We start from the raw sequence: 15,879 nt of genomic DNA on the forward strand, positions 1-15,879 counted from the left end.
GGGGCCGCCACGCTGGCGTTCCCACACCACGATAAAGCCGCAGACACCTTGTGCTGCGCTCGTGTCAAAGAGCAGGCAGGCAGTGCCCTCCAATCACTTCTTCCTCACCATCCCATCATTTTACAGACAAAGACACTGAGGCAAATGACGGGCCTCGGGCCACGGAGCTAGGACGTAGCTGAGTTTCTGGGACCACAGGGACATGCATCAAGAAGCTGAAATTAGGAGTGTTGTCTGAAACCATGAAGATAAGCAGCAGGGAAGACAGATTTGACCAGGGACTGGGGGTGCCCTGAGACTATGCTTTCTGTAACAGAGACACCAAACCAGACGGAAATAGTCCAGAATCAAAAGCAAAGACTTCCACGACTTTATCTACAGATACCAGCCACTTTTTCCTGCTAACATACAGCATCTCAAGCAACTTAAGGCCGCATTTTTTAAATGAACAACATCCTGGATTAGGAACAGAGTGAATATCCTCAATCAATAAACCTTAAAAACATTTTCTCATAGGGAAGCACTTGCTCTGAGGAGTATGTCAAACTCTTACTTCCTGTGCTTGGTCCTACTCAAGGTTCTGGAACAGCAACCAAACTGTGTCCTTCTTTGTGGCACGTGACGAGAAGCATGGTTTAGAGCAGCAATAAAAATGACCCATTACTTAAAAATAGTTTAGCAGCTTCTATGTTACATTGAGAGTTTTGGTAAATGTTTCAAATGCATTCCTGCAAAACACAAGAAATCACATGCTCTTGGGGGTCTTGAGTAATCTGTCAATGAAGGCGATTAGTTTGGTAATGATCTCCCAACTGAAGACCACTTTGATCGAGTTACTTAACCGAATTCTTTAAAATTGCAACAAAGAACAGGCTGGGTCCTTTCTTCAGGGATGCAGATGATACTGGGTATTTCACAGGCATCTTTGAGGCAATAAATACACGTCACCACTATTTTCTGATAAGTAGGCAATAAAGTAAAGTTGTCCAGACAGTTCTAAAAGAATAGCATCTCACCATACATCTGTCATAAGTAAATTACTTCATTTGGAATGTCACAGATTAAAGAGAAAGCAAAACTTTTAATTTCAAACCTAAAAATGCCTCCTCTAACCTCGCTAGCTGTGTTTGTATATGGGGAAGGGCAGGTGAAAATGCACAATATTGGTTTCTGTATATACATTAGATGTGCTGCTTTAGAAAGATCCCATATTGCATAGAACCATGGAAATTCCTAACGTCACTAAAAAATTCAAAGAAGAAAAACCTAGTTTACTTAAAGAATGAGATGTTTTTCTCATAATTCTCCCACGTAGTTCATGAATCACTAAAACAATGGTTACATGATGATGGTTCTAGAAGATTCGAGGGAACTGTCCTTAAGTTACCAGTTCTGGCTTTTATCCTAATCACTAACTCACACATGGATATAAAAAAAAAAAAAAAAAAAAAAACCCTGTCCCCCCTCCCACCTCACTGTATTTTTAAAAGGAGAAAGTAGAAACTATCTAGTAAAGGCAATGATGAACACATCTTATTTTAAGGCCAGGAAACACAGACTCCATTTGGAATTTACAATCGCCACATGGACACATGACCTACTACGGGTTATGTGGTTCAGAAGCCTCTGTGACTTAGCTCGTCGGCTATGACCAAACCCAAGGCACATTGGTCACTCTGATTTCGGGTCTCCAATGACTCAAAGTTACCAACGAACAGCCACCCCACGAGGAGAGGGAACGGGGCAATTACTTGAGAAACGGAACTTACCTGATAAAGTAATGCCACAGTGCCTATCAATGATAAGCCATACGCCTTTTGAAAATGAATTCCCCTTAAAGGAATCATACCTCCTTACTGACTGCACAGTTTTTTTGAGAATAGGTCTTTTTTGAGGACTCGCTATTATTTAAAACATAGAGATATCAGTTTCTATTGAAATACACTTAGTTGCCTATTTAAAGTCATTTGAGTGTCTTTATACGTTAAAGTGTTATCGTTCATGCCTTGGCCAATATCCCTATGAAAATAGCTCCCAAATTAAACTCCTAATAAATTAAGTTAATAATTCACCTTCATTAATTTAATTTCTTTAGTGAGCAATAAATAGTTCTTGTGACATTCTTCTAGGACATAAGTACAAATGTTATTTTTCTTCATTAGCTCAGACTCCTCCTGAGTACACGGGGTAAAATACACTCGCAAAAAGGCGGTCTATTTGTTATCCTCTGGTTTTGTAACTGCCTTATCACTGCAACAGTTCCACTGTGTCCAGTAGAAATCAAACAATTCAGGCGGCTACTGTCAATGAAAAGTTATTTCTTAGAAACCTTACAAACTAGACCTTACATGGGCACTGAAAACTACAAGCACCACTTTCCTAAGATTCTTTTTAGATACTGTCTCATAGATCACATTGCAAACAGTTACCTTTTAAGAAGGGGCAACGGGCTTATAACGCATCCCCAGCTTTGGCAGAAAAAAAAAAGACGAAGACAAGACTGGTTAAAATACAAAAGTTACCTGTACGTGTAAATAGCCTGTTACCTGTATTTACCACATTCGCTTCCTGTTGTGCAAAATGTGCCCCGGTGGTCAAATGCGCATGTCTACGGAACATTTCCCCCCACCCCCGTTCTTCCAGGCAGCGCGCAGCACCCCACCTCCACGGAGTGTGCAAATGAAACACTGGAGGTGAACAGACAGATGTGGATGCAACGAGACCCACATGTGTTCAGACAGCACAGTGGCGCTCTCCTTCCAAAGGCAGCATCGGAGAAAGCACCCCAGATGGTGGGGGAGGAAGAAAGGAAATAAGCATGTCAGAGGAACAGAACCAAATAGTTTCCAGCCAATTCGACGTGAAAATATAGACACATTAAAACAGATGCAGAAAGCGTACTTAACCATTGTGAAATGATATGCAAAAGCGCTTCCCAAAAAACACATCAAGAATTTATCCCATCAAGGACTTAACAGATATTGTTGACTACAATCACAGGGATTTAGAACTCATTCGGCAAAGCGGAGTCTTCTGGGTAGTTGAAGGGTTTACTCTTTTGAGCAGAATTTTATAAAAAATGTTTAAGCCCTGGAAAATCTACATAAAATATACATGCTTTTGCCACGCTGTTTAAAGTATATTGCACACAATTAAAATGTGCCTGGCGACTCCATATAAAAACTTGGGGCAATCAGTAACGGCCACAAAGGGGCAGAGAACGATGCCATTTCCAATAAATGGGCTGCAGTGCTATGTTTTTCATGTGATTCATTCTTCTACACTAGTTTTTTTTTTTTTTTTCCTTTCTTCTCCCTTACTATTAGGTCTCCTGTTATCACTTCTCACTGTTCTCTGCCTGCCTTTGCCTACTTCCAATTTGCTACTGTTAATTCGCAATGGCCTAGAACAGGTATGCGTGACCATTACAACCATGTGTGACGGAAAAATAAAATTCAAATGGTGAGTGAGGGAGGACCCAGAGATATTGTCTACCAATAAATACACGAATTCAACGCATGGGCTTTCGATGCCCAGTGTCCTTTTCATCCCTTCTGATTCTTAGCGCTGTCCCGGAAAAATAAAGATGGTAATTAATTGGTTTCTGGATAGGCGAGGCTGTACTGTTTCAAAAATGATACACACATGTTTATGAGTGTCTTACAGCCTTATTTATATGTGATCACTGTAAACCCTCCTAGTGTCCCACAAAGCAGTAAACATCCCCTTTCCACAGGTAGGCAAGACAGGGTGACGGGGTGGGGGGGGGGCCCACGATGTATTATAAAAGCTGAACAAATACATGACTGTCAATTCCAAATTACAATACAGAATATAACACACCAAGATTTAATTTTCATTTTAAAGCCAGAAAAAATCATTAAAAAAAAAAATTATTTTACATTAGGTTAAAGACGACCATGAGAGATGACCCAAAAAGCATAAATATTTTGGTAGATGTTACCCCAGGCCCAGGCCCTAAAGGATTTTCAGGATCTTCAGCAGGAATTCGGCATGGGCAAGAGAAATAAACACTACACGTGTAAACCCATGTGATTTTGTAAGTTTGTAAAGATGTAGTCCCTGTCACCAGAGAACCCTGGAAAACTTGGTAAGGATGTTATAAAGTGGCACATTTGGAAGACAAGTGCCAAAGCCCATCCCCAACCCTGAAGACTGTGGTCGAATCAGGAAGACTTCACTATTATTAACACACTTTTTAAAAATCAGGTCCTCTCCCTCCCTTCCTAACCCGCTGTCCAGTGGGCGGTGTTTATATTCAAATATAGCCCTTCTCACTGCTTCACCATGTTTAAGCTCCTTTTCCTGCCAATTCGCTCTGAAAAGATTTCACTTTTGAAACAGCCAGCCTTCACAGACGTGAAGATGGTTTCCTTTTCAGGCTAAATAGACCCAGTATCTCCCTGACTCTCCACCAGCCGAGGGAAATCTCCGTCCCCCACTTGCCGGACTGCCACCATTCCAGTCATTTGTAAATCCTCAGGGATTTATTCGCAGAAGATGCTTTAAGGCTTCGTTCTCAACCGATCCTTGACTTAAAGAACAAAAAAATCCAGAATTCCTCCGTGAACTAATCAACGTTGACCAGTTACTGTGTTGGTGTTGTTGTTTTTGTTGTTTTAAACAGAAAAGCCACAAGGGAAGGTGGCCATAAAAAACTACTAAAACGTAGGACGGAGCTACTATAGGCAACATTAACAACAACGTGTGCTAATATAAAAAGCTTGCTAGAAAGTTATTGAAAATCAATAGATTTCCAATGCGCCAATAATAACCAGTTAAAATACAACAGAAAAGTAACTCTAGTCATAAGAGCAACAACCAACAGCTAAAGAAATGAACAGCCCGGGAGCTAGAACAAAGACACAAACAGTATGTGAAAAATCCGCAAACCTTCCTAAAAGTATAAAAAAAAAAAAGTAAGACTTGAATATATTTGAAAATATATCATTTTTATTTTTAGAATGGCAAACTACTTCTGTGGAGACGCTGAGTTTTCCTGAATTAATTTCTTAACCCAACATCATTCCAATCCCACTATCTGAAGTATTATTTAAGCTTACAAAAGCGGTTCTAAAGCTCATCTAATACAGAGGAACAAAAAAAATAACAATAATACTCCTTGAAAAAAAAGAAGAGTAATGGGTCTAGGCGGTGGATAGAAAGCTATTAGATTATTTCAAAATATATTACATAGCCTCAGTAATTAAAACAGGGAGTACAGGTCAGGAACAGACAGACCGCTCATTTAAATCACAGGGAAAGCTAAGAGACAGCCCCGAACATATACAAGAATCCCGCGGACAATAAAGGAGCATCTGTAGAATTCCGTGTGGAGAGCACAGATCTTTGACTAAACGGAACTGGGAAAACTGGCCATCTGAAAACAAATAATGAAGTCACATGGCCACCACGCACCCTATGCCAAAATCAATTTCAGATATACCAAATATTTAAAAAGAATCAATCCATAAAATTACTAGAAGACAATAAAACTGAGTATTTACATAATCGTGGAGGTTGGAAGATGCCTTCTAAACATTCCTTCAGAGGCGGAAACTATGCAGGAAAGGACCGGTGAGACTGCATCAAAACAGCTCAGTCCATCAAAACTCTGCCACGGCCCAGGGAAACACACAGTTCTGGGGGTGCTGGAAATGTACACAGCCTTCCCAGAAGGCCAGCTGGCAGTGTATGTACCAAAATAATTTAAAACAGCCCAAACCTTTGACCTGGTAATTCTACTTCTGGGAATTTATCACGGAAATGATGACACTATTGCCAAGATATACATACAGAGATATTAATTACATCGTTGTTTACATCTGTGAAACTGAGCCAGAACTAAATTTCCAACAATGGTTGATTTCTCCACTAAATTGTGCATATCAATAAAATGGGATAATATGCAAGTACTTAAAATGACAAAGTAGGTCTATATTGGCATGGTAAATGTTATGAGCTAAAAAGTAAACTGTAAAACAAACTATGTAAGAAGAAACCACTTTGGTAAAAATCTATGCAAAGTACTTATATGTATATATTTGCATAGGAAAAGATCCTTCTACACCAAAATATCAACTTTGGTTATTTCTAGAGGATAGGATTTCACATAAGCTTCATCTATTTTAAAACTTCGTTTTCTTTGTTCAAGGTTTTTAATACACACACACACACACACACACACATACGTGTGTCTGTGTGTATATTATATACATACATGTGTGTGTGTGTGTGTGTGTGTATATATATATATATATCTCACTTGTGTAATCTTAAAAGATAACAGAAGAGGACAAAAACACCACAAACTAATTTTTTTTATATATTTTTAATGTTTATTTCTTTTTTAGAGAGAGACAGACAGACAGAGTGTGAGCAGGGGAGGGGCAGAGAGAGAAGGAAACACAGAATCTGAAGCAGGCTCCAGGCTCCGAGCTGTCAGCACAGAGCCCAACGTGGGGCTCGAACTCACAGACCGCGAGACCATGACCTGAGCCGAAGTCGGACGCTCAACTGACTGAGCCACCCAGGTGCCCCCGTCACAAACTAATTTTTAAGTCAAACCAAAGGGTTTGCTACTATACAGATACTAGAAAGAGGAGTGAACATCCTTATTAGAATTTTTCCAAATCCATAAAAAAAATGAACAAAGCAATAGAAAAATGAACAAACACGGGCAGAAATAACTGAAGAAAGAATCTAATAAATACATTTCTAATAAAATATATGGAAAATACGTGTAGGTGCTACAAGGGTAACAGTGCAGCGTGAGAACTCGAAGTGCACCGGACCAGCCGTGACACTAAGTACAGAGAGGATGCCTCGCCTGCGAATACGCCACGTCCAGGGCCCCCTCACGAGACAGACGCTGGAGTGAAAGTCCGGGGTCCTCACCTGCCACCATCAAGTGCCCAGCCCGCCTGGGTTCAGTCTGCTCATCATCCGCTAAAGGCCCCCCATCGAAGACCCCCTCCTTGCCCCCCCCCCATCCCGCCAGCCCTAAATGCACGACTGCAACATTGCTGGTAACTCAGAGTCACTCCGTTGGGTGATTCGGTCAAGCGGCGTCCCGGTGCAAAGACGCATAAGCTCACTGAGGAACTTACGCTCTGGCAAGGGGCGAAGCCTGAAGCCCCAAGGTGACAGAGCCTCCTGTGGAGACCAAAGGGCTCTACGGGCCCTTCCTTAAGGGACTGTTCTTTCAGCTTCCAGGAAAGGGGGATCTTGGCAGAAGAACTGGTAAGATTGAACGATCCATTCATTCATTGGCTGGCTGGCCGTTCGTCCACTCATTCACTCACCCAAAGTCTACTCGGGGTCTAGAGTGTGTCGGGCACCGTCCTCGGCGGTGGAGGGGCAAAGGGAAGGCGGCTCCGATTTCGAGCTGCCCTCACTCTAGCGAGGAAGACAGACGCAGTGAGCAGGGCCGGACCTGAGGAACAGAGGAGAACTCGGTGCTGGGAAGTTCTCCCAGGTACTCGGCCGGGGTAGGGGGCCCCGGGAATGGACGGTGAAAGTCAAGTCTGAGATTCACTGCCGATGGACACAAGAGCCAGAAGGAGTCCCAGGCGGAGTGCAGGGCAGAGGCCAGGCCAGAACAGAACCTGCGTCCAACCCCACCCCTGCACCTCAGAGATGGAGAGACTGGGGCCTGAGTGGGATACATTCAGTATCATACATCAATATATCCTGATACATCAATGTATCCTGGGGATACATTCCCCAGGACCCACGACATGTTGTCCCAAGAAACTCGGGATTCTTAAACTTTTCTAGGACAGTGTTCTCCAGGACCTTTGTGGGGAGAGCTACAGGTGGATTGTCCTGGAAAGGGAGATCTGAGCAGCTGGCCCAGCATGAAGTGCTGGTGACCAGGCACATCTGGGGGGCGGGGGGTGGCCCCTGCAGAGATGTGTGCAAAGACAGTGCCACCAAACCCGGAGACCCAGAAGACTGGAGTGTGGGGGAAGGCGGGTGCCAAAAAGACTCCGAACCTTCGCCCTTAAAGAGGCCGGGAGCAGACAAGTAAGGCGAGCAGGCAGAAGAGCCAGGGTGGTCCATGGTGAGCCCCCCCACCGCCAGGGACAGCCGCTGAGTCTTCTCCCCAGACCTCTCCTGCCCCTCTCACTCAGCAAGCTGCAGACACGTCGATGCCCACCCCCACCACTGGAAAGTGCGGATGGGTCCTCTAAAACACAAAGGGTTTGTCCGTACGCCCACTGGCTTGTGCCTTCACCTCCTTCTTGACACACCAGATTTCTGGATCCTTGATTCTGCTGTTATTTCTTAACCGTTCACAAGGAAATTCTCAGCGGGCTCACACAAGACTTAGCAAGGAATGCAGACAGTATAGAGCATAATTAAACGATCACAGTTTGTGAGGTTGGACACACTACACCGATAGGGCTGTATTATTAACAGGAGGAAAATATAATTTCGACAAGTAAATGTACATATATATATATATACACATATACATATGCATATATATGTATATGTGTATGTGTATATGTATATGTATATGTATATGTATATGTATATGTATGTGTATGTGTGTGTGTGTGTATATATATATGTCAGGTTTAATTGAAACACTAGCTTCCTATACAAAATGGACTCCAAAGAGAAAAAATACACTTTTTTAGAATTTGTGGTTTTTCCGCTTTCTTTTTACTTCAATCCTTCATTAATAGGGGCCAATTAGCTGTCAACTGTATTTACAGAAGTCAATTGGTATTTTCAGTCTCTACCTTTCTAAATTCATCACCACTTACCCTATCTCATCATAATACACAATCTTTGAATGACACAAAATGAGAAAGGAGTATCTAAAGAATCCCAAATTAATGCCTGAAATATACACACGAAGATGAGCATAAAAGAAATACGTGGACCGAAATTCACTGCTTTCTATACCAACCGAGGGATTAATACGCTTCCAGCACATTCCACGTGAAACTTCATGCCATGTTATTTCTGAAGGGAAAAAGTCTTCATTAAAAGCCAGCAGTATTATTAAGTTGGACGCAAGCACGAATTTTACACTTGAACTAGAATGCAATTATTGAAGCCACGGATGCCGTGATGAGCCACAATTCGGACGCTGTCTGTGAGTGTGATGAAAGTCCTGTCTGCCTGCTGGAGGCACAGTTTTCCGGGCTGGAAAAATTTTTCTAAGCTTGCCTGTGTTTTTCATACCCATCCTCGAAACATAGTTCTAGGTGCTTTCTGTTCGCGATTTCTTCCAAAAAAAAAAAAAAATGTATTTGGCTACTGCCCTTATCTTTATATCTTAGAAAACAGAGTTCTGTTTTTCTGGTTTTTAAATGCAACCGGAAGCCTAGGGTTTACTTTCACTTTGCCTGCACCGTGGCTCTGAATAAATAAAACCTTTAGCTATCGCCCTTCTCTGTTAACATGAACAGGAAGTTTAAAAAAAATAGCGAAGTCTAAACATTTCAAATAAGCACATTCGGTGATAAAGTTGCCAATATTTTTCACACTTCAGAAGAAGGACAAGGCTGTGTGTGTGGCTACTCCTCTGTTTCCCTAATTACACTAAATACGGGAACATCATTAGCAAATGACAAAAATGGCCTCACCTCTGCATCAGAAACCTGCTTTACCGGAAAAGCCGGAAAAATGCAGGCAGCTGTACTCACAAACAGAATGAGGGGGAAAGATGCTTTCCAAAATGAAATTTCAGGGGATGATTCTTTTCAAAGTAAGAGAACTCAAGGGGCCAGGCAATCCGTGCACGGACTCGAACATCTGTTTTAAGTCATAAAGGCCATGAGATTTCGGGGGGTTGTGCCATCTGCTAATTCGACCGACTTCCTACAAAAGCATGGTGCCCTGGCATCTTCGAGGAGCAAAGGCACACGACTGGGCCGGCTGAGGGATCAGCACAGGCCCAGGGAGGGGCTGCACAGCCCTCCAGAGTTGGGGCAGGCGTGACTGTGCAACCCTGGAAACAAGGTCACGTCCACGGCGGGGCAGATCTCCAGCACCTGTGCCGTGTGCATTATCTGTAGGAAAGCACTGGCATTCGGTGAGGGCGGCAAGCAGGCGGTGGAAGCTACCAAGCCAAGGTGCTTTCGGCCAGTTCGCCGGCCCTGTGCAGGCATGTCCACCAAAGGCGCCTCCAGAAGGGAAAATCGTATTTGGGCACCTCCATCTGCTGGAGCGAAGATTATGAAGAAGCCGTATATACCGCCAAAATACTGCGGGCTCCAACGTGGAATAAATCCTCCGGCCCCTGGCTCGCGGCGGCCTCTTCAAGCAGGGTTTCAGTACTCCATTACCGCGAATGTTCTTTGGCCCCCAGCAAAAAATATTGACAAAATTCCGCTTTGAAGACAGTTATTGTCTCTGTATACTTGATGGCAGCCTTCAGAACTCCACCTGCTGGCATTAAATTCTTGAGTTTGGAGGAAAGGAGAGAAAATCTGCCACATCTCAAGCTCTTCTGCTGGACCGGCAGCAGGCCAAATTATTCTTTCAATTAAACTAGTTTTGTGCCTAAGAGAAAAGAAGGCCACAGGTTTTCAATTCCCCCCCCCCCACCACACATACACACAGACACAAAGAATCAAAGCCATCACCACGTCTAAATCCCATGACTCGGACATGATCTAAATGGCTTAACAGCATTGGATAATACAGCTCATAAAATTAAATCTAGTATCAGAGATTTCAGTAGTGCTAATTGTGGGATCTGAGCTCACAGGCAATCAAGTGATGGACAGCTGTACATTGGGGCACATGTCAATGGACCTGATGTAGGGCTCTACTCCTCTCTCTCTCTCTCTCTCACACACACACACACACACACACACACACACACACACACAACGAACTAACTCATCCAGGTCTGTGTACCAACACCACCCCATCTGGGGTTGAGCAGAGATGTGGGACTCCCAATGTCACCCCCACTTTCCTGAGGGACAGGAGGGACACCCCATGAAAGCCACAGCGCTTCCTCTTTCTCTGCCACGCGACACGCGCACACGAGTCACATTGTCACAGGCAGCAAGACAGCCCCGCACAGTACGTGCATCTCAGCCGACTTCCTGCCAGACAACCAGATCCAGTCTTTCACAGGAAATACCCAACTAACAAATGCTCTGTGTTGGGACTTTCTCTTCAAAACGCCTGGCCTGGTTCAAGGGAAGCAAAATTTGAAACACCCACCTCGGTTGGATACTCGTAAGGTAAGGATGCCTCACGAGCTGAGGGTGCGTGGAGAGGACGTGACCACACATTCACGGGGGCGGGGCGAGGGGGGGTTCATGACACTGAATTTGTTTCACAGAACAGTCTCAATAGAAGTCAGAGACAAAGGCTGCCTGAGATTTAACACTCAGAATAATCGGGATACTTAGTATAAGGAAACAGAACTTGTTTCTGTCGTGGCACACATGATGGGTTGCGTCACAGGACTGGGTACCATTTGCTAACTGCCATGCGGATGAAGAATTTGTCACGAATGTGAATGACAGTCACTTTCCAATGAGGAGCCGTCCTCTGGTACATCCCCAGATAAGACAAGAATTTCCCATGCTTGAAACACAAATTCTGAAGTTTCAGTAAACAGACCGTATAGGGCCAAAGAGATAAAATACATCAGAATAAAATGAGAAACCGAAAAGCCAGCAGTTCTAAAAAGTCCGTATGCTTATGGTGATGGTAAGGAGACATCTCAGGTCTAGATCAGCAAGCCTGAAAAGTCTAATCTTCCCTTCTTTGTCCAGCTTCATATGTTTAAATACAGAAAACACGGTGCAGTATCATAAAGCTAAGAAGGTATTTTAAATATCAATATAACGGCTTAAAATTAGCACTGACATACCCCTAAAAATCCAGGGTTCCCGTTCATGCCTTAGCTTTACAAACAGAGGCACCCACAAAGCGTTTGTTCCCTTCCGTAGCCCCGGGTAGCACTGGCTATCTTCCTGAATCCAACTTCTCAAAATACCAATGCAGAATTCACCTCCTCCCTGCTCTTCTCCGTTTTTACCTAAAGGCAAAAAGTAAATCTAGTTTCTCTTCACAGATTGTAGGCCTGGTTTTCATTTGTGCAATACTCCTTTTGACAACAATGCCTAGTTAAAAACATCCATTAAAAGTCTGTAGCAGCCATTTAATGGAAGGAAAATCTAATAGGGTTCCACTGCAACTCCTTCATTAACTTTTAAAAGAATTCTCTCCTATGGTGTTAGCAGACGCGTGCACACACACACACACACACACACACACACACACTTGGGACACAAAGACAGACAGACCGACAGAGACGGGGCGGAGATGGGGGAGACGGAGAAGGGCTTTCATATTCTCGGGGCTGGATTATTAACCTTTGCAAAGGATGAGGTCAAAGAATCTTGGCTTCTTCGGCTCCCTTTACCGGCTCTTCCTAAGCTAACACCTCCTCTGGTAAGTAGTACCTACGGTCTCCAAGTCGTAACAGTGAGATGCAGAGAACGCGGGACTCAAGCCAGCCCTGTACCAAGGCCATCGGAGCGCGGAACACCCAGCGCGCATCCTTCACCAGGAAAATGCAAGGGCCGCAACAGACTCAGGATGGGCCAAACCAAACAGCTGTGGCGTGACGCCCTGACCGACCCAGCTGTGCTGGAGGAAACCAGCCCCCGGCTCCTGTCCGTCGTCGGTCACCGGAGGAACCACATCAGGCTCACAAGGGCGCCTCGTGGCTCCCTCCGATTTCTCCAACCTGTGGGTGCTGCACCAGGGTGAGGGGCCTCCGCGGGGTGCGGGCCAGCTGGTCCGCTGCCCGCGGCCCCCCTCCTGCAACCTGACGCCCTTCCGACAAGCTTCGGTCACCCCTTGCCTAGTGTGCAGCCTCATGTGTACCACAGCGTTTCTTTCTTTATTAGAAACTTATCCCGGCTTTTTTTATTATGATCGTTTTATTCTGTACCCTGGTTACCAAGCTGCGTGGGTTTGGAATGGTCTGGCCCTAGCCCTATTTTTCCCATAAGCCTGCAACTTCCTGGACCATATGTTGTGTTACCCCTAAAGAGCCTGCCCTAAGGCCCTACTAATAATTTGAAGAAAAGGCAAAAACATTCAAATGAAACTCAGAGGAGAACTGCGCACATAGGAAATGCATTTAAAAAAAAAAAAAAAAAAAAAAGCTTTTTGGACTCCTGAGCTAATTTAGGGCTGGTCACCAGTAATTAACGTAGCAGATGAAACTGCGCGGTGTTCGTCATTCTCCCAAATCTGAACACTCCTCAGCGATTCCTACTGAACACGCTAACCATGGCCACCGCGGCACACGCGGCCGCTACTCACAACACCAACACCACAGGCGATCGCCTCACGCAGAGGTCCGGGAGGGATTAAAGCGGCAGGCTACAAGGCCCATGTCATCCCTGAGTGGCCCTTTGACCAACACCAACCTCAGAACCCGAAGGAAAGGGGCCCCCCAAAGGACCCCACCGTCCACTTGCAGTGGCTGCTCGCCATTGAGTGTCCTCATCTTCACCACCAAATCTAACAACGACCGGTCCGTTAGCACATGCCCCGTAAGAAGCCTCCGGTGGGTACAGCACCTACCAGCCGCCCTTCTGATTGACGATGGTACACTGTAACTCCTGTCAATCGGGAGGAGTGTTTTGCCCTTCAGTCATCCAGTGTCATGGAAACACACTCAACATGACTAATGCTACACTCATTTACTGACCTCAATTTGTTCCGAGATGTTTTGGTGAATCACAGTATTGCAACTTTCTTGAGGATGAGCTAGTGGGGGACCCTTCTTTTGTATCGCCCCCCGCCCAGATGGTGAAGACGTAGGCTCCTCCCAGCTGACCAGTGAACACCTACCTGTCAGGATGAGTCCCATGAAGACGGGTCCGTCCTTCCTGTCACTGTGGGACTAGCAATGGCCACAGTCCATACACCAAGTGGTCAAGATGGTACTGTTTGTTGCTCCTCGTCAATAACCGAGACATTGGTTGTCAATATCTAATATTTACAAAGCATCCTGAGCACATATAGGACTCACGGTAGCTTACACATCTACCTCCAATCTTTAATAAAAGCTGTTGCCGAAAAGATAAGGCATCATATTCTCCTACAGTAGGTTGACCAGGGTCCTCCAAAATTCATGTCCTTCTAGAACCTAACATTGTGACTTTACTCAGAAATAGGATCTCCGTGGATGCAATTTATTTCGTTTCAGTGACGTCATCAGATCAGGATGGGTCCTAAATCCAGTGATTGGTGGCTAATAATGAGAGAAGACACAGAAAAGGCAGCCACGTGGCAATGGGAGCAGAGTACAGGGACACAGTCACAAGCCACGGTACACCGAGGACTGCCAGGAGCCCCCAAAAGCTGGAAGAGGTGAGGAAGGATTCTCCCCACAGCCGTCAGAGGGAGAGTAGTCTTGCCGACCCCTTGACTTCTGACTTCCAACCAGCCTCCAGAGCTGTGACAGAATGACCTTCCATTGTTTTAACAGCTGGTTTGTTTCACTATTAAACCCCCTGTTCTTAATTTTTACTTATTTTTTAGGAGCTTCCCTGAGTAAGGAAGAAATCAAATAAGTTAGGTAAGAGAAGCATAAGCAAAATGGAATATGTTAGTTCCCCAACTATATACAATGAAACATGTCGTCCTTGACATCAAGGGTCACTGTCACACCTGCAAGCACAGACACACCTCCACGGTCCCTGACCTGGGGAGGAGTGGAGGGAAGAGAATCTTTCAAGGTAGACCTACTGCCCTGGTCTCCATTCAGTAAAGCAAGTCGCCACCCGAGGGGGCAGGACAGCAGGGCCTGGGCCAACAAATCCTGCACTGCAGGCTAGGTGGCTACCGCACGGGAAGGGGAGACGGGAACTGAGGACAGCTATTCGAATTCTCGGAGGTGTCACGGGACTGTAGGGGCAGGCCAGCCACCCCACCCCAGAATCTGGAACCCACACATCCAAATGCTGCGGAACACTCAAGATGTGTCCCGGCGAAGTGACCCATTTCCATGGGGAATGAGACGTGCTTGCTCCCATTCCTGGCAGCAAAGCCAATAAGCACCCAATAAATATCTGCTCATCCACGAGAGGGAAGAAGAGCCAACAAGAGAGGCCGCCCCAGCCAGGGTGCCCGTGGCAGACACCCCTCCTACATCAAAACACTCACTAAAAAGCGGAAGAAAACACTCCGTCAATGAGCCACTGTTCTGAATGTACTGATCTAAATAGCAGGTCTGACTGGCTGTTAAAAACTACTGACTCTGAACAGCAAAACCGAGCAGGGTTCGTGTTTTTGACGGTTACAAAATCGTGGGATGCGATCCTCGTGCTGAAGTAACTTACAAGAGGGGAGAAGAGAAAGCACTGGGACACAGCGAGGGCCTGTGAGCAGCGGGAGACTGTATCTCCAAATAGGAGGCTGTGTGTCACCTCCTGCGGTGGGCGAGCCGGGATGGCCCACGGGGGGTGGGGGGGGGGCGCCCACTGGGGCAGGCGGCACCATGGGAGACCATGTCCCCATTCCAGCAGGAGAGTGTCGTGTGTTGGGCCGGGGCTTGGGGAGAGAACACACATGTGCCCGGGGACCGGCACCAAGTTCCCAGCAAAGGAGAGCTGGCACAGCACCAGGGCGGGTCATCGGGTCCAGGGTCCCACACGCACGGCGGGGAGACGCTTTGGCGACTGAACCATCCGGACACTCACAGGACCCGAGCTGTGCCTCATAAGCCACAAAGCTTCCCAGGAAAACTGTTCACACATTCTCTAAAGATTTCATACAAATTCCAAACTTGGCCCCCCCCAAAAAAAGAAAAGAAAAGAAAAGAAAAGAAAAGAAAAGAAAAGAAAAGAA

At 45.4% G+C, this 15,879-nt stretch overlaps 1 protein-coding gene and 1 long non-coding RNA gene across 2 annotated transcripts in view; one reads left to right on the forward strand and one right to left on the reverse strand.

Annotated features, from left to right (window-relative positions):
* TSHZ1 (teashirt zinc finger homeobox 1) overlaps nucleotides 1-2,752 on the reverse strand; it is a 34,352-nt gene extending 31,600 nt beyond the window's left edge. Inside the window, exon 1 of the mRNA XM_040478550.1 lies at nucleotides 2,547-2,752. Within this exon, the coding sequence (XP_040334484.1) occupies nucleotides 2,547-2,619 (73 nt within the window). The 5' untranslated portion in view covers nucleotides 2,620-2,752. The remainder of the gene's footprint in view (nucleotides 1-2,546) is intronic.
* An 8,085-nt stretch (nucleotides 2,753-10,837) lies between these two features.
* Nucleotides 10,838-15,879, forward strand: part of LOC121032781 (uncharacterized) — a 20,474-nt gene continuing 15,432 nt past the window's right edge. The window contains exon 1 of the long non-coding RNA XR_005791471.1: nucleotides 10,838-11,240. This is a non-coding gene — a long non-coding RNA (uncharacterized LOC121032781). The remainder of the gene's footprint in view (nucleotides 11,241-15,879) is intronic.

The sequence above is a fragment of the Herpailurus yagouaroundi genome, unplaced genomic scaffold (genome assembly GCF_014898765.1).
Source record: "Herpailurus yagouaroundi ecotype Mexico unplaced genomic scaffold, PumYag 142, whole genome shotgun sequence".
NCBI classification, from domain to species: Eukaryota; Metazoa; Chordata; class Mammalia; order Carnivora; family Felidae; genus Herpailurus; species Herpailurus yagouaroundi.